General features: G+C 35.0%; 2 protein-coding genes across 9 annotated transcripts in view; one reads left to right on the top strand and one right to left on the bottom strand.

The window, feature by feature from the left end:
* The window catches only part of sema4ab (sema domain, immunoglobulin domain (Ig), transmembrane domain (TM) and short cytoplasmic domain, (semaphorin) 4Ab), a 52915-nt gene that overhangs the window by 4813 nt on the left and 28492 nt on the right, over positions 1 to 19610 (top strand). For 2 of the 8 annotated variants that reach the window (XM_079591464.1, XM_079591469.1), the window contains exon 3: positions 4433 to 4609. The gene's annotated coding sequence lies outside the window, so the exon portion shown is untranslated. Of the gene's footprint in view, positions 1 to 4432; positions 4610 to 9498; positions 10191 to 11352; positions 11670 to 19610 lie in introns of those variants that run through there. The other 6 variants (XM_079591467.1, XM_079591463.1, XM_079591470.1 and 3 more) reach the window with 5 other exon arrangements.
* Positions 77 to 9558, bottom strand: LOC306987342 (uncharacterized protein). Its single transcript, XM_079591513.1, has 10 exons — positions 9237 to 9558; positions 5206 to 5369; positions 4734 to 5051; positions 4346 to 4645; positions 3908 to 4006; positions 3375 to 3402; positions 3235 to 3272; positions 3042 to 3082; positions 2259 to 2320; positions 77 to 2154 (listed from the first exon to the last, which is right to left on the bottom strand). Exons 2-9 carry the CDS (start codon positions 5261 to 5263, stop codon positions 2270 to 2272), a joined length of 933 nt encoding a protein of 310 aa, XP_079447639.1. The 5' UTR covers positions 5264 to 5369; positions 9237 to 9558; the 3' UTR covers positions 77 to 2154; positions 2259 to 2269.

Raw genomic sequence — 19610 nt, 5'->3', positions numbered from 1 at the left:
TCCACACTGCACTTCAGATAGCTATACAATATGCCACGCTAGAAAATATACTGAATTAATTATGTAACGTCATGTTAAAATATTCAATGCATATTTATTTGTATAGCACTTTTCACAATACATATCGTTTCAAAGCAGCTTTACAGAAAATGCATGTCTACATTACAATTATGAGTGATTTGTTATGAGATGACTGTGTCCAAGTTATGTATCACACAGTTAGCTAACAATGTTAAACAATGTATTAAAATTAAGGCAGAAACAATGAGCTCATTGAAGTAAAGAATGCATGTTAACAAATTATTAGGATATATGAAGTCTTTTAACAACAATAGTTAAAAAAAAATTGTTAACACAAATATGAAAATTAAAAATACTTCAATCTTGCATGACTTTCTTCAGTGGAATGTTTTTGGCTAATGCAATGCTGTTATTGACCTCATATGGACAAAACAGTTGAAATATAATATCTTCTTTCGTGTTGCACAGCAGAAAGTAAGTCATACGGAATGGCACGAGAGAAAAAGTAAATGATGTTTGGGTGCCCTTACAAAAAAGTTCATTCAAGTGCGATATTAGACCTATTCTTGAACTCAACTCAATCTGCATGTACATATATTTATACAACAAAATATTATGGGGGCCATGACATTTTTGTGAAAATGATCAAAAAATACTGCCGCTGGCTAGCAGATTTAAATAGAAAAAATAAAAATGCTGGTGGGGAAAGAGTTAAAAATACAGTTGAATGTACATTTCAAATGTAAAATTGAATACCTAAATGAACAGTAGTATACTTATAGTTAACTGTATTATAGTTAGTGTAAGTTATATTATATTATAGTGTACTGCACTTTAAGTAGGCCTATGTTAAGTTAAACCTATAAGTTCACTTGTATGGTTGCAGTCCAAACGAAAAACTATTTGTAAACTAGTACTTTAAAGTTTACTGTAACACTTAAAGTATACTTTTATACACTAAAAAGTGGGCCAATTTAGTTCCAAGTAGTATTAAAATAGTACAATAACAAGCATATTATAGTACATATTACATGAAGTATGCTTAATTAAATTTCAAATATATTTTATGAACTTGAAGTATACCTATTTTTTGTAAGGGTGTACCCTTAAGCTTGACATTTTACCAAGTAAAATGGACAAAATAAAAGCATACTCAATTAATAGTGTGAAATCAGAAATACAACATTTTCATTTTTTCTTAATTCTTGCATTATAAGATCTGTAAATCTGCATAATGCAAAAGAGGAAAACAAATGTTGCTGATGTAATATTCACAACTTTGCTCTCTAAGCTGTTATCATTAAGTATATTTGTTATTATATTCCAAAATATATTCAAGTTATTTAATACAGATTTGCAGTCTAATTTTATTTATCCTCAGACCAAGTTAATATGGTAATTTATGTCATGTAGGGATGACAAATGAGAACATTATATATCAATACAAAGGTGTTAGGTCCAACATAAACAGTTTCAAATCAAGGCTTAAGTAATGTCAGTGGAGTTGCTGCAAAAATGGACCGTAAAAGCAGGTGTGCAGTTCATCTCATCTAACATCCTGTTATGCAGTTTATGTCTAACCACAAGCACTACTGAAGGCTACAACAAGAGACCATACATTGTCTTTTTACATGCACTGTGGTTTTTCAACCCATCACAGGAAAATATGCATACATTATGAACACAATCTCACGGGCTTATGTTTTACTTTACAAAAAAAAGCTATAGAATTACAAAAGACGATTGGTGCCACTCTCCTCATTTCCATGCCCTTATTTTGAATAGCAGGATGCCATTAGGGTTGTATTTTGAATCAGTTTTCCTTTAGTACAAATATAACTCATAAAATATTTCACATCATATGAACTAAACTGGTCTAGAAAGTGTGATGGTCTACAAAGAGGCATGATTTAACGCAATTTCAAGAGGACCGGTTTTTATTAGGAAAGAAAAAGTACAAAAACAAACTTAAAATAATAATTCAGGAAAACCTACATTTCCTAACTAATAAATATTCATGATTATAAAACAAGAACGGGTCATCTTATTGTATTAGGACAATATGCTTAATTTTCTAACTTTTATTTCAGTAATTATTTAACATACTCCAACATGTCCATCTCCACTAGCACCCTAAAAAGAAAGAAAGAAAGAAAATCTCAAGGCCATGTGAGAATGATTCTTAGTAACTGTTTGCTGTTGCACATAATTCATATAAAATTCTGCTTTTGCTTTACCTTTATTCTTTTTATGGACTCGTGTCCTGTCCTTGACTGATGAGATGATCCCCAGAGAAACCCTGGACAAAATGTTAAGATCATAAAATATAATTATTTAAAGTTAGTACAAATTTTGTTTTGTATGTCAAATATTTTGTCTAATCGAATCTGCTGTTCAAGCTTACATGGTTTACTGGTCAAAAACCACAAAATAAATCCTACATACTAAAAGGAGTAGAAACTAAGACACTAGCAAGACTTGATAAAGTTCCATCACAACCTTTCTTTCTTATTGATTGAAGTTTATCGGTCATTAAACATACATTTTTAACTGCTCATGCCACAATTGATCAGTCGAAATCAAATCATCTAGAGAGTCATGATGTAATACATAACAAAAAAATATATTTTAAAAAAATCTGCACACAGCTATTTTCCATTCCACGACATTCATAGTGCCAAGCGCCAATAAAACTTTTAACCAATATAACAAACAAGCGCACACACACAATGTCAAAGGAGTTTTAACAAACTTGCAGGCAAAAACTATTTTGTTCAAATTTCAATAACCACATACTAATTTTTTTTTCATTTAATATTATTGCAAGCCTTGTTCAAATTGTATAATACATATTTAGAGCTTGCTTATTAGTTAATTATTCATCTCACTAGAATTGTCTGCTGATTTTTTTAAAAGTGCATTTATGCAACATGAACCTGTTCTAAATAGCACCCATTAAATAGTTAAACAGTCATTTTCAGAAGACACACATGCAGTAAAAAGTTTTCTGTGCCTCTTACCATAACAGATGAACTCTCTTCTCTCAGTGTGTTCTGTTTGCCTGTTAAAGGGAAAATAAATATAGACACTTTCATTTTGCGTTTGCAGGTTTATTTTTCTTGACTCTTATTACTTTACAGCTATTATTGCATTTATTATATATTAGAATACAGCATACCACGTTTTAGTTTTAGGTTGGAAAGGAAACATTACCATATGAAATTTTGCGGTGGGCATCTTTTCTTGTGAGCCTAAAACAAAAATAAAATAAAAAACAGTTTGGTTCAGTTGCTTCAATTACATTCATAAAATACACTTTTTGAAGTTTAAAGGGTAGAAGTTGAAATACTGACCCTCTGGTTTTTTTGTTCACCGACATATCTGAGAATTTAATGGGTAAAAAAATATGTATTACAGAATATATTATAAAAAAATATGCCACAATGTATCATATATCGGCTGAACATTTTTACCAAAGCATGTGATGTTGCTATATTTTAAAATATATATCCTGATAATTTTGGTTCGGCATTTGTTTATGAATTGTGATCCTTACATATTTTCTCCAAAATATTGAACCACATGAATATTCTGAATGATTTCTTATAAGTAAAAGGATAATATGGAATTTCTGAAGACGTACACAGGCATATTTCAATAAGCAATCAACATTGTGAGCATGCAAGGTTATGTTGGATTGTTTGTCAGACAACTTTACTCATCAAAGTCCAATCAAACAAACCTGAAAAAGGCCCAGCCAGCAAAACAAAACACATTTTTAGGCATTTGTTAATTTTGCAAATTCAAACCTTAATCAGGGCAAGTCCCAACTATTTAGGACGTATATATTTAAACATCCTCAAAATCAGAAGCACCAAATTCTCACCTCGGTACAATCCTACAGACATAATGACTGTCATTAGTATGGTAAGGAGCGCTGCCACGCAGCCGGTGTACAGAAGCCAGGAGTAGATCGGTTGGGTTCCTGAAATATAGCAATGAGCAGATTAATTAAACTAGATATAGATATGCCTATAGGTAAATGAATAACTAGAAGCAAAATGTGGGCAGTGTTCTGTATTCTGTAAATACAGTTATCATCATTTGTTTACATTTCAGTTGTTTCATTTCATGAGTTTTCAGAGTTCCAATGCAACTTTCTTCTATGATAATAACATAAAAAAAATCAACTTGAATAAAATCAATTTAGTCAGTTGACATTTTTAAACTTAAAAAAAAAAAAAGACTGGCCAATAATAGGTGTAGACCTGTTATTTTTCCTGATATGTTTCTCTGAGACTTTTATCATTTGGGCTATACGCACCGTATCTCTTAAGAGTTTTGGACATGTTCTTGCTATTATATTCAGCAAAGCATTGGATTTCATCGGCTTCTGTCCACTCATCTACAGAAATCGAGAGATGAGCACGCGTGTATTCTGTGGCTGAATCAGTGGAGTCTGTCCAGGCGGATTCGGTCCATCCAACATGCGCTTTCTCTCCAATCCTCCAGAACACCTGCACTTGAGACGGGGCAACTCCGGTCACCAGACACTGCAGTGGTACCGATGATGAGCCAGTTTCTGGTGGTGAGTATAAGATGGATAGTTCCACAACTGAGTGATCTACAACACATATCATCAAGTCAGAATGTTATTTGTTATAGTGACCGTGACCCATAGAAAAGTTGATGAGATTTAACCCCAGATTTACCTGTTACGATCACCCTGCTTCCACTGCCGACAATAGCCATTGAGTTATAATGGCTAATGCAGTAGTACAAACCTGAATCATTATGTGTTACTTTTGTTAAAGTAACAATGCAAGTTTTATCATCATGTTGAAATAAATCGGACTCAGAGCCAGACCTCGTTGGTGTGAGTTCACCAGTCCGTAGGTTCAGCTTTTGCCATGTTACAGCAGAATAGCAGTAAGTAATTTTCTGCTCAAATGTACATCTTAATTGTACAGTCTCACCAACTGAGATGTGTGTGAGTCTCGGTGACTGAACCAGGAGGAATGAGTAAGTAGCTGAAAATGAGAGAATAAAAAATTATGACTTAAATATTAAAGAATATCAATTATCACATTTTAAAGAGTAATTTTACTCTTTAAATTTAAGATGAGCTACTTAAAACAGAATGTTCTCAACTGAAATTTCAGGCAAAAATTTAAAATAACTTACTGTGTGAAGCAAACATGCAGAAACAATACAGTATCCAACAATGCGTCGAGGTGCTCATGTCTGCAGTTCCAAAGATCTGAGAGAAGTTAGATGTACCACTTTTAACTATAGCCTACATACGGCAATCTTACATTCAAACGACACCCAGTTTGGCGGAAAATGGCCTGCAAGGAGAAACAAAAGAGGAAAGAAAGAATCCCTTACAAGTCGTCAGTGGGTGGACCTTTGTGCAAAAGATACACCAAGATTGTAGATGGAAAGACATGTTTACATTGTGCATTACAGTTTTCCCAGTGGTCTGCAACCCTCAAATGTGCTAAATAATTAGTCAACTAGTTAGTAAGAAAACATGTTGCAGATGTAATAGCATTTTACTACTTGCATTAACTTTAGTGTTTCAGGAAATAGGGCCATGGGACCATATCACTTCTCAGGCCTGCTACAGAGTTTCTCAAACCTGTTTGGGACCCCCACCATTGCACATTTTGGAAGTCTCCCTCATCAGACAAACCCAATTAAAGCTGATGAGTTGAATCAGGTGTGTTAGATGAGATAGACATACAAAATGTGTTGTAGTGGGGGGGGGGGGGGGGGGGGGGTCCTGAGGACAGGTTTGAGAAGCACTGTCCTAGAATGACTGCTTAATGCAGTTCTCGGTTACTAACTTGGAAATCAACTTGGAAATGTGTCAGTCCGCAGAGGCCTGCCACTATTCGTTCCTGATGTTTTGGATGCCAATACATGAGGCCAAAAAGGAAGTTGTGCTGATATGGTATTGCTAACATAGATAAGAGCTCAGGTTGGATTTCTCCAGTTCATATATTTCAGGTATCATCCATAAAGTCACTATTGCATATTGGTGTGGCTTAGTCTGTATTGCTCAAATCTACAGATGTTTATCCTGAAAGGTCAACAGAATGAGCAGGTGTTCTTTTTGTCGGTTGACTCTACTGTGTCTGGCAGTCTGCTGTTATTCTGGATGCTGTTACTTGTTTTGATCTAACCTCACGGGTTTGAGATGAAAAGATGGTGAGAGAACAACGACCAATGCTAAACGCCCACACCTTCGCTCGCAAACTGAGTAAACATTTCCCCACCCTGCACTTCAAATACCTGTCATATGTGCAACGTCATGTTAAAACTACATTTCTTTAAATAGAAACAAAATTAATTTTATCATGCCTGTTCCAAGTCAAGAGTTTCGTGATATGAAAAATATTTTTTTGAATTTAGATTTTCTTAAGGATAAGCGAATCACCAAAATATACAGATTTTTACAAACCAGCTTGTAAAGCTATTTAAGTCTATAAATAAGTAAATAAAAAAATAATCCATACATCACACTATATATATTTAATTATGTCTATATTTATGGTTTAAAAAATGCATGTTCAAATCATTACACCAGCAATTTGTTTATTTAGAATTTATAGGGATGGGAGTACATGTATTAAAGTGATTGTTTGCTCCATTTTATTTGTGTAAATATTTTGTATCAGTGAAATGTTTTATATCAATGTTGTAATGCCATTGGGTCATTGTGAATGGACAGCTGTATGTGAAAGTAAGCAGGTTCAGTTCAGTCAGTCATGAGACCCTCGTGTGTAACATCCTGCTGTGTATTGCACCTCTTTACTTTGGTTTAACCACACGTGTTCAGATGACAGCAGAAAGGCTACAGCAGAAGGCCCACGCATTGTCTTGTTGGGATGCAGTGTGGTTTTTCAACCCCTCACAAAAGTATAGCATACATATTCACAAAATCTCAAATATAAAATCTCAGATATCTTTTGATTAATAAGTGTTAACATTGTAGCTTGTTTTAACATATTTTTTTCAAACTTAAGCCAACTTAAAGTTTAAATGTCTTTCATCTAATTCTGGTTGCCATGCCGTTCTCATGTTTTAACGCCAAAATGGCAAGACCGGGAATGGTTGTAACACTTTTTGCTTCAGCACCTCTAACGCGCTGAATTTTTTAGCTTGAGTTCTCAAACTTTTATACAAAGTAACCACAATTGTTTACTACAAATGGAACCAATTCAACCCTCAACAAGAATATCACAGACCTCGTGAGTTGATGTCAAACACATGCTGGGGTAAGTTAATAGACAAGAAGTAAAAATGGATGCCATACCATATGATATTGTTCAAATAAAAGAACAATGTCTCTCTCTCTCTCTCTCTCTCTCTCTCTCTCTCTCTCTCTCTCTCTCTCTCTCTCTCTCTCTCTCTCTCTCTCTCTCTCTCTCTCTCTCTCTCTCTCAGAGTGTGTGTGTGTGTGTGTGTGTGTGGGGGGGGGGGGGTGCATCACATATTGCCTAAGAAACTACTATTCAATCTAATATAAGTCATACAATTGTATCTGCAATAGTACAGATACTAAACAAAATAGTATTGGTCAAAATGTTTACTTTTTGACCTCAAAATAATGTTTTTCTCTATATTCTGCATGTGCCTGCTTCCAGCCTTGACAATCACCACGCTGGATCGGGGAGGAAGTAGGAAAATACTTAAGTGATCACAATGCTCTCTTATCCCTAATTGGTGGAATTGATAGTGTTTCAACTCTCCCCATGTTACAACCATCCCCGTCTCCCCTACAGCTTAAATAAGTGAAATGTAATTTAACAAAACTATTACAAACTGTAAGCAGGCCTAATTCGCTGTCTTTCAATAGATAAACGCTTTTGTATCTATAAATTCACTAACAATACCATTCTGTAAGAAATTTTTATGTATTTGAATTTATTAAATAAATAATGGAGAAATTAAAAAACGACAGGGTCATTCTATGGAAATGTCTATATTTTTCTGTCCCTATAGCAATATTACACTTAAAAAACACTTTAAAATTACAATTTCTTTACATTTTAAAATAAAACAATATGTTATTTGAACAATTACTCCTTCTTGAGCCATCAAGTGGCAATATTTGATTTTTTTTTTATTATAATTCCAAGCACCGCAGAAGTGTTCGTCCCCAGTCATGTACAGAGGAAAAATACTTTATTTTGAGGTCAATAATATAGGTTTGTACCATTTACACCATTTAAAATACAATAATGTATACATAAGTATCTAATATATTATGTAAATGACATAAAAAAACAAAATGCAGAATAAATATTATAAAATTTATAATGAAAGTAGTGGTCCCCTGGAGCTGTGTCACTGGTGTTACCGTAAAACAAAAATCTCTCATTTTGAAATAAAAATCACTGATGACATCACATGACTTCCTTCTTCCAATTTCCTGAACTATGAAGAAAGGCCCATAGTAAATCCACTGTCTCTTTTCAGTTATCAGAAATGTTCTCATTTATCTCATGATTTCATATGAAGCGTTTAGTTGAAGTCACTGGTATGACCTACTTTATTGTTAGGGAATTGTACAAAAAAACTAGAATACAAATGGATTAAACTACCTAATTTAGTTAGTAAACCATGATTGACAACATGTGGTTTAATACCTTGCAGCAGCCATTTTGTAAAATGAATTTTTCATTCTGTGTGACTCCCAGTCAGATCAACTTTATTCAAAGCTATATTTAGTTAGATTGTATGCCAAATGTAACAATTTAGTCTCATCTACTTAATTATAGTTGATTAATAATTATATTTGGTCTTATGGATTCATTGTCACTGGGGTTACTGTCTTTTTTTCTGTCACATTAAATACCCATTTAATTCTGCTACACTCAAAAGTTAAGATTGAAAGGATTGCATCAATACTTGATTTTAACTGGCTTCCAAATATTTTCATTGTTATAGCAAATACATGGTTGTGCAAACAAACTAACCTCATTCAAGGACACTTTTAACAAACCTGATTAAAAAAAATAAAACATAATCATCTTATGTGTTGCATTATTATTATTGTTCGGTAACTCTGACTACATGTGCTGAAACAAAATTGAAATAATATTTCATAAAAACCTTTAATATTGCCAAAGTAAGGTAACAGTGACAAAAAAATGACTCGACACACGTAGGCCTACCTTTTCCTAAATACATTTCTGTTCACTCACCAGACCTAATAGTCCGAACTCATGGCATTTCTGATCAATTCTGGAATATTTTGGTGTCCAAACACAACATTCCTTAAACATGACAGCTGTAAATGGAAATGTTCAACGAAAGAAAAAAGAAGACGGATTCAATCCTTGCAATCCTCGATTATCCAAACTTTCAGAGTGAACATCACCAGATACTGAAAAAAATAAAAAAATAAATAAACAGGTTTTATTCGACCACGTTTATTTTTTTATAGCCATTAATAAACTACACAACAGAACGTTCGCGTTGATAAGCGCAAGGAACCATTTGCGCGCAAAAGCCAGTTTTGAGGTCGGCGCTAAGCTAAGCTTCAAATCTTCTTTGCTCATATTACTAATCTTACTACCCGCTCCCCTGTCGTGCTCGATCCTGACCTACCTATTAGCCTATATCAGTGAAAGCCTGAGACGACAGTCTTGGTGATTATTGTTGAACATATTGCTTGAATAAATTGCTCTGCAAATGTTGTTTGAATATGATAGCTATACCAGTCGGGAGTCTCGGGACATAGTTTCAGAGAGCTGTAAAAGTAATCACTTGGTTCTCAAGTGAATAATGAGATCTACATTTAGGCTGCTTAAATCCACACTGAATGCACAGACGGGACAGGTGCGATGACAGGACAACTCTCACCGTTCCGTTCCCTTGAGGGGCGAATATTGCTGCGTTGTAGTGGCCAGATTTGATAAACATTCGATATCACGGATTCGGTGAGTTTTAGTGTTGCTCCTAGATAAGACATGCCTTTATAGGCCTATGTGTTTTAGTTTAGATGACTGCGAACGCTAAACTGAGGTTTCCAACCCATTGGATGTCCCTTTATAAGCAAATAGGCCTATATAGCCTATCATATGTCTCTGATAAGCAACGGAGAAACTGAGGCCAATAAATTTCGAACAGTGAACTTGCTGTCTTGAAAAAGTCAGGTAAGTGCATGTTTTTTTATTTATTGGATAAATATGCCTTTAGCTATGCACTGTAAAAAATAATTAAAATTTTATTTCAATTTCATTTTTAAGTAAAATCAACTTGGATGTAATTAGGCCTACATTAAACTGACTTAAATTAGTTGAATATCATATTGTATAACAAAAACGTTTAAAATTGCTTAACATATTTTTTTAAGTTAAATCAAAATGTAAAACATGTTGTCACAACTTATTGATCATAATTTTTTGGAGTAGGCTATATGTATAGGCCAAGTAAGATTTCAATTCTATAGGCTAGGCCCACATGCTGAGTCAGATTGTACATCAATCACATTGCAGATTTTTGTACAGCCAACAATTCTCGTTTCTGAGGTAGTTCATAATGCGATGCATGTTGTTAGGCTATTTAGTAGTTTGACAGCATACTCATTGCACAATGCCCGGCCTAGGTAATTATCCACAGCATTAATAACAAACCCTTTGTAAACTTGTCACGTAGACCTTACTGTTTTGGCTAATACGTGACATATTCCTGTTCACAATGTTCCGAAATGGTGAAACTGGGACAGTATGCCATGTTTGAGTCTACATTGAAAAAGAAGAACAGGTGACTCGACCCCCACAACTGAAAACCCCTCCCTCAAAACCCTTGCCTTTTAAATATAATTTAGTTACTAAGGAACTGTAAGTTTATAAAATACAACTAATTAATTAAAAAGGGGGATAACTTTGGGTTTGTATCGGGGGACTAATTTATTCAGTTTAGGCCTTCACTCTTAAAAATAAAGTTATTTATTGGCATCTCTTTGAAAACTTTCCATTGCACAAATAGTTCTTTATAGTGAAAAGGGTTCTTTAGATGATCAGAATGTTCTTCACACTAAGAGAAAATATATATATATTATTTTACGAACAGTTCACTGAAAGGTTCTTTGGGGAACCCAAAATGGTTCTTCTTTGGAATTATAGCAAAAATCAATTTGCAATGGTTCCATTTTCTCTCCAACTTTTATTATAAAGAGTGAGTGTAAAAAAGTTTATTTCATTTTTAAAACGCTTCTCACAATAAGAAAACCTCAAAATGGTTATTCTATGAGTGAAATTCATGCGCCCCTTTTGCAACCTTGATTGTTTTATGTTGTTCCGTGTCTTATGGCCAGATGGCGCTGTTGTGTAGCGGTGTAATGTCGTTGACCTGTATCTTCCCCTTGGCAAAACGGCGTTTACTGATCTACAGCACAGCGTGGACACAATAGATAGGGAGAGACGAGCGTTTACATGAGAACGAGCTACTTTAGAAAAAAGAGGATAATTCTGTCAGTAAACGCAAACTATGCTTCAGATTTTAGATTACTTCGAGTAGTAGTAACGTCAGTTTGGGGGTTGTTCTTAATTCAGAAACGGTAATACACGTACTGAGGACTCATATCAACACTGGAGCGCTGCATAACAGATCACGGAGAAGCACATTTTGATGTGAGTACAACCGTTGAATCGTTGGAGAGCCTTATGGAGTGAAGTAAATGCGTTGTTCAGTGTATTTAACGATAGAATGGAAATGACATGGGCAAATCCCCAAACTATATGGCGATAATTGATAGCATGTTTGTGCTGAGCATGTATCTAAATCAATGCAGATTTGAGTTGTACAGTGAAAACTTTTCCGTGAAACGAACATTGACTAACGTTATTTTGTTGCGATGGGTTGAATGAGGTATGTTTAGTAACATTGTAGAAACTTTGCTACAAAAAAAAAAAAAAAAAGAGAGAGAGAGAGAGGAGAAAGAGAGAGACACGTGCTTTTTCACCCTGTATTTCTGTGGTGGTAAGCAGGACGGGTTTTTTTTCAGTCTTGCCTGTGTAATTCGCTTGATCTGTTGTAACGTTGAACATTTTTATGATTGTAAAGTCTAGTTTAACGTTTTTGTGCTTTCTTAAACTTAAGTTGTTCAGGTCTTGAGTAGATGCATCAAATAACACATCAACAGCACATCATGTTTGTTTTTAAAAGGCATCACTTCTAAGTTTACGTTTCTATTTTAGAACCCTGTATCAGCTTCTTGTGATCTAATCTACTTCTGAATATCTAGCCGGTGTTTTCGTGCACATTTGTTTTCTGGACCTGCAGTAATAAATACACACTTGTATAGAAATTATGTTCAATTATGCAGTACTGGTATAGGCCTTCAGTGTTGAATTACCAGTGATTGAAAGACAGTTCTGACCATTTTTAATTAAAAACATTAAAACATATATTATTCTATAATTATTGTTATTAGTAGTTTTATTGTTGTCTTTGTAATTATTGATTAACTACACTTTTACATTAACTACACTTTTCTTTTACTCACCCTCACATTGTTCCAAACCTGTGTGAATTTCATTCTTCTGCTAAACACAAAAGAAGATATTTTGAAGAATGCTGTTAACAAACAGTTGATGACATTGACTTCCATTGTGCGTGTTTTTTCCCCATTAAAACTTTTATTTTTGGGTGAACTATCCCTTTAAGACACTGTATGAACTTGAGGAGAACTGACTTCATGCATCCACTTCCTTGGTATTAGTTGGTTAAAAGTCATTGCAAATGGTTTCGGAAAAGTGTTGTGTTTGAGGAAGCTCCAGCTGTGTATTTAGTGCAAATGAAATTAATCTGAGCGTTGCCAGATCTGTCTGTCCTCAAAACATTATCCAGAGACTCATCACCTGTACTGTGCAGATTGTGACTGGATTTGCCTTTTTTGTTTTCGTGTGTTTTCATTCCTCTCTCAGAACAAACCTTACATCACAACCTGCGTGGCGTAGTATCGCTGGCTGTTTTTTTATTTTATTCGCTGGATTCAACAAACACACTTAAAATAATATGTGGCATTCTCACACTGTTCCTTCACATGACAGCTAGCATTATACTTTAGTGCATCAGCAGCACTGGCTCACACACACCTCATAACTCGACTGAAATCACATCATCTGTAGTCATGGCAACTGCACATGGGAATGAAAGCTTTCACTGGGAGAGCGATTTTCTTCTCCTTCACTGACTCATCGCTTTTCCTCCATGGACTGAGATGTGTAACCTGCTTGCACGCAAATGCCACCACCAGTTTTCCTTAATACTTAATGTTGTTCTGGAGGCAGATTTTTTTTTTATGCTTCCCCTTCACGCAAGGCTTATGCTGTGCCAGTTGTTTTCCCCTTCATACTGTTTTTCTCTCTTTTTGTGTGTCTTTGTGATTAATAGTTTTTGCAATATATTTGTTAAGCACATTCAACCTTAAATTTTCATTATTGTAATGAAAAACAATTCTAATTTTCATACTCTCTTTGTTTATTAATTAATAAATATATAATACATCATGGTATTATTTGTCATGCTTTATTTATGCTATACTATTTTAACATTATATAATAGAAATAACATTATAACATTATCTTTTTTACTCTAATACAGTAAAACTAGGCTACTGTTTTAGAGTAATGAATAATCAGTGATAATAATGGGAATAATAAAAGTAAATGAGTTGTGATAATAATTGGGAATAAATTGTCCTAAAAATGTCAGAGTGCAAACAATAATTAATAAAAAAAATAGGCTTCACTTTTTTTTTATGTAAAATGTATTTTCTTTTTGATTTCATGAGATCCCTCCTAGACATTGGGTAGATCGGGCTTTCCCAAATTGGGGTTTGAGAGTTGATTAAACGCTAATAAAAAAAATTAAATTCATTTTATTTGTTTACCTGCATGAGTGCAAGTGTGACCATTAAACAACATCAGAGAACCATGAACATGTGAATACATGATCAAATTATTGAAATATTAGCTTAAAATCTCAGGGGCTTCTTGAGGGGCTGTTTACATAAAAAAACTTTTTATGTGTTTTGGCCGTTCATTTACACGATAACAGCGTTTTGGCGGCCTAAAAATGCAAGCTTCAAAGTGCAAGTTTTTGAAAACAATACCGTTATCATCTCCATATAAACAACAAAAACGTAAATTTGTGAAAATGGTGACATCATGCGTATTACTTGTTCAGTCTATTCCTGTGCGTGTTTCTTTACAAAGTGACATCGCCAACTACTGGCAGGGTAGCAGAATTAGGGTTGGGTACCGAAACTTGGTGCCGTCTACTGTATACCGAATCAGAACACAGATTTCGGTGCCACTTAAATGCCTGAGCTGTGCATTTTTTAACGCTTTTAAACCGTTCATTCAACGAACTAGTTCAAAAACATAGATTTATTCAAAGAAGATAGATATAATGAAAAAAGGTGTTGAAGTTATTTTAACTTTGAACGCCACTTTACAAGGCTCGACTGAGCAGCAATGTGCCGCATGGGCAACACTGAAACTTATGCTTCACTTCAGATTAATGGCATTGATTGATTTAATGCATTGACCAGCGCTGACACCAGGAAATACCCTTAAATGATTATACGACAAAGATTTCACATTCATTGGATGTGGCAAACTTTTCTCTTTTTTTTTATGAATATAGGCCTATGACTTGACCTGAAGGACAGGCGCAGGTAATCGCACGCGCAATCAATCTCTCTCTCATTCACCGCCTACCTAGGCTAAAGTGCAAAACCACGGAGCCGTGATAAACACAATCTTGTTATCATTATTAACTTATTTAACATTCAATACACATGAAGGGTAGCTAAAATAGGAACAAGGTACAGTTTTAAAAGTAACGATACCCAACTCTAAGCATAATACAGCGTTTTAAATTTTCTGCAGATCTGTGTGAACGGGGATAATTACGGCAACTTTTACCCCTTTAAGCCTCATGCATTTGTGTGAAATGGAGAGATCATTTTGTCTTCACCTCATTAGTGACCCACCCTCTCTTCAGTTCTCTTTTTTTTTAATTGCCTTTCTATCTTCTGCCTAAGTGCGACTGAGATTTAAGAGAAAAGGGAACCTTTTTTGCCCCATGCATGGGCAGCTTCAGAAGTCTGCTTCCTCATGTTTTTAACACTAGACTTTTCCACTCTTTGCTCATCTTCAGTCCCTAAACAGTCAGACCTGCTTTGATCATCACGTTCAAAACAAAAAGGTTTTTACCCTCAAATTTCCAATGAAAAATGTCCCTGATTGGATCTCAGGGACATGTCAATTCTTCATTTTAAATATTGCAAGGATTCCTAATGCAATAAGTCTAACTAGTTAACTGTTAACAATTGAGACCTTATTGTAAAGTGTTAGCCTACCACTTTTTTGTATTTGATCTCAAAGAATGCACATAATTAGTCCATTCACAATTTTCTTATATATACACAGGTATATGAAAAAGGTGGTTTGTTTTTTGGGGAAGAAATAAATGTAATTACAGAAAGATATCATATTAGATTGGCAATTATGTTGATTTATAAATATCAGTAGATCTCAAAACTGCGTCTTTAAAGGGCCCTATAGGGAAATAAGTTTGCAAAATGTGAAACAAGATCTTCAAGTAAGAGTGAGAGGTGAGAGGCGGTACGGTCTACATCTCCTTTTTTTTTAATAACACATACGGATATGAAAAATGGCAAATGATCTTATACGGTAAACAATAAGAGGAACTCTCTCAGTTAAAAGAACTGTTATCTTGAGAGTCTTTGTCTCAGTAGTTTTCAGTCTTACTCAAGTGCACAGGGCCATGTGTGCGTTTCTGCATCAGAAGCCTGTCATTTAGAATCTGTAATGTCTCTGAATGTTTATGGCTATAGGTAGTTATGGAAAGGGCTTGCAGGCTGTGATGTAGTGTTTGTTGTGCTTATATTAGGCGTGCGTGACTTACACTAGAGGTGTCACCTGTCACCTTTCAGACATCCTGGCACAAACATTTTGACGCAGAGGTTGTGTATTATTTATCAAGTAGCTGAGGGCATTTTTCTCATTGGCAGCTGACTTAAATTCTCTAATAAATATGCATTTTATATTAAGATGACTACCTTATGATTACATCCTATGTTTTAATGCATGTTTTAAAAAAATATGAGGCCCAGTGTGCTTATAGTGGGCAACAGAATAAATGTGTCCGCATAAATTATTGGTCAATTTATGGGTTAAAATAAGAAAGTAAAGAACTTGTGGGACCATAATAGCTGAAAATGTATTCCTTGTAAGGACATTCCTACAATGTTAAAAAAAATGTCCAAAAAAAAACACGCCACACAAATCTTTTCTGATTTATTGCATCTACCTCGGTAGAAATAGTGATTAATTGTTAAAGATATCAAAACCTCAATAGTTTATCAGTTAGTTTGTTCTGCACTTTGACATTGTGCACATTGGTCACTGTGACCTGATGTGATGAACTTTAAAAAGTCCCAATAATGGTTCAAATAAATTATACTTTTCAGCAGGTTATTGTCTGTCACGCAATAGCAAATAGCCTACAAAGTGTAACATTTCTCTGCATAGATTTCCCATCCTAAGGCGCACACTGTCTTGCTTTACCTTCAACTTATTCTTGAACATCATCTATTGAGAAAGCAATACTTAAAGGGATAGTTCATCCAAAAATAAAAATTCCTCATTTACTCACCCTCACGTTGTTCCAAACCTGAGTTTCTTCTGCTGAACGTAAAAGAAGATATTTTGAAGTATGTCAGAAACTAAACAGTTGCTGGGTTCCATTGACTTCCATAACATTTGTTTTTTCATACTATGGAAGTCAAAGGGGTCATTTAACAATAACTGTGACTGTCTAAAATTATGAGACTAAAAATGTAGTTAATAAATAAATATCTTTACCAAAATCTATGTTTTTGTCGAATAAAAATAGGAGACAATATATTACAGACTGTTTGATCGAGTATCTAAGGCCCCATCCACACTACTGCGTTTTTGTTTAGAAACGGAGACCTTTTGCTACGTTTGCACCTCCCGTCCAGACTAAAACGGCAAAAACGAAGACCTAAAACGGAGAAGTTTAGAAACGCCGACTAAAACGGCAAAAACGAAGACCTAAACCAGAGAGGTTTAGAAACGCTGCCGACCCCGTTTTGAGCACCGAGGGTTAAAGCAGCAGCTTTACCGTATTAAACATGAAAAGCTGTGTCAGCATCTCTTTCACTTCCAGTGCTTCACATTGCCACCTAGCCGCCTGGAGTGCATACTACATTGAATTTCACACACTTTTGCGTCACCATATGCACTCAGATTCCCCCCCCATAACGCTCATCTAAACGCAGAATAAAAAGTGATAACACAACCGCAACGTCACTTTTGTGTTTTCTCTTCAGATCGTTTCCGTGTAAACATAGCCTAAATCCCTCAAGCAGAGCTTTTCTGTTAAAAGGATATATTTTCTGCCCGGTGCTTTACTTAAAGGAGAACTCTATTTTTACTCTATTATAATTTTTTTAAATGTATTCTATTCTACTCTATTCTACATTTGAATACCTGTAGCACTTTGAGATTTAAAAAAAAATGTAAAGTGCTTTTACAAATAAAATGTAACACATTTTACGCGAGTTCACGCGCATAGGTTTAGTTACCTATGATCACGCGCGTGAACTCGACAATCGACTACTTTGTACTTCGACCGAAAACAGGATGTAAATACGGGTATTTGCGCTGACTGAAATAAACATAATTTTTATTCATATCTTTCACATCTACTGCAGTCAGATTCACTCGTGTTCACTCTGAAGGAATCATCTAACATGGCTGGGCACTTGTATGACACATCAAGGATGTTAAGAGGCTAAAAGCAGGTTTAAAACTTGCCCCATTGAAGTCAACAGGGTGCAAATTTTAAAAAGAGGATAACACGGTGTAGGCAACACTGATTTTTGTCGTTGTCCTCTGTATTGACAGCACTCCAAATTTACAAAAAAAATTGCTCAATGTTAAAATTGACCGGAGTTCTCCTTTAAGGGAATTCAGCAATCTCCATTTGAGATACTCTTCTTAAATGAAAGTGTAATTTAGTCAGTCTGTGTTCTCTTCACGAGCCACATACTGTTTGCTGCACTAAATATGTGATCAAACCTTCCCAGTGATGAACTGTAATAAATCCAAACATGGATCTTGACGATCATTTGTGATTGTTTAGTTTAGGACTAGGCCTAAGCTAAGCCTTGAAAAACCAGTGATTAGTTTACTAAAACTTTACTAAACAAAAACAAAACAATTTTTTTACTAAAAATTATAAAAAACTAAAAAGTACATTTGACACAGGAGTCAGGACTAAGACTAAATTACAAAATAGATGACAAAATTAACTACTTTCTTCTGCCTATCACATCAAAACTCAGGATACTTCTAACTGGCAATGTGACGCAGACTTTGTGCGAATTCTTATGATGCTGGTTAGTGTTGTCATGACGTAATTTCATGTGATTAATGGCTCAATGATTGACCCCAAAAACCTAGGCAAAATTAAGCACCAATGAGTAAAGATGGTAGAATTTCAAATCCTGCGCCTGCCAAACAACTGCCATTGAGATGAATGGGAATGCTAGCAGATAGCACTCTCCGGCTATTATAAACTTCTAGAACCCTTACTGTAATTTCACACTCATCAGTAGATTGTGAAACTCTCATCTGACCTGTTCTATCACACGAACTACTATCTGTTTTGATCTACCACTATGCTTAATCAGATGAGAATGGCTCTGTTGTAATATTTAGCGTTTGCTGTCACATGATGAATGTCAGGATATGACTCAGGTGAAATTCCATTGAATGAACAAATTCCAGTGTCATATAGGTTTGGTTTCAGTCAGACAGTTTTTGGTTCCCAATGACTGCCATAGTATATTTTTTTCCTACTATGGCAGTCATTGGGAACCAAAAACTGTCTGGTTACCGACATTCTTCTAAATATCTTCCTTTGTATTCAGCAGAGAAAAGAAATTCATACAGGTTTGAAACAACTTAAGGGTGAGTATATGATGACAGAATTTTCACTTTAAAAGTGAACTAATCCTTTAAAAGAACACGCCGACTTTTTGGGACTTAAGCTTATTCACCGTATCCCCCAAAGTTAGATAAGTCCATACATACTTTTTTCATCTCCGTGCGTGCCGTAACTCTGTCTCACGCTCCCACCGCTAGCCTAGCTTAGCACAAAGACTTGAGGTAAATGGCTCCATCTAGCATACTGCTCCCAATAAGTGACAAAATAACGCCAACATTTTCCTATTTACATGTTGTGATTTGCATTATTGATGGCTGTACCTGTGTGTCTGGCTTCTGCGGCCATTTTGTTTGCAGCCTTTTAGTGTCGGTTCTGTTCTGGGGGTGATGATGGCGCGGTGGGCAAGTTATGTAATCGGTTTCTGAACACCGGTAACCAACTATCGCAGCAAGCATAGTGCTAAACCAATACATTTGAATTGCATTGAAAATGTTTATATTCCAGTGTCACCTTAACAGTGGGAAGAAAATAATAATTTGCTTTGGCTCCAATACAGTGAC

This window comes from Phoxinus phoxinus (assembly GCF_949152265.1).
Source record: "Phoxinus phoxinus genome assembly, chromosome: 19".
Classification (NCBI taxonomy): domain Eukaryota; kingdom Metazoa; phylum Chordata; class Actinopteri; order Cypriniformes; family Leuciscidae; genus Phoxinus; species Phoxinus phoxinus.
This window is presented reverse-complemented; position numbering and strand designations above follow the sequence as displayed.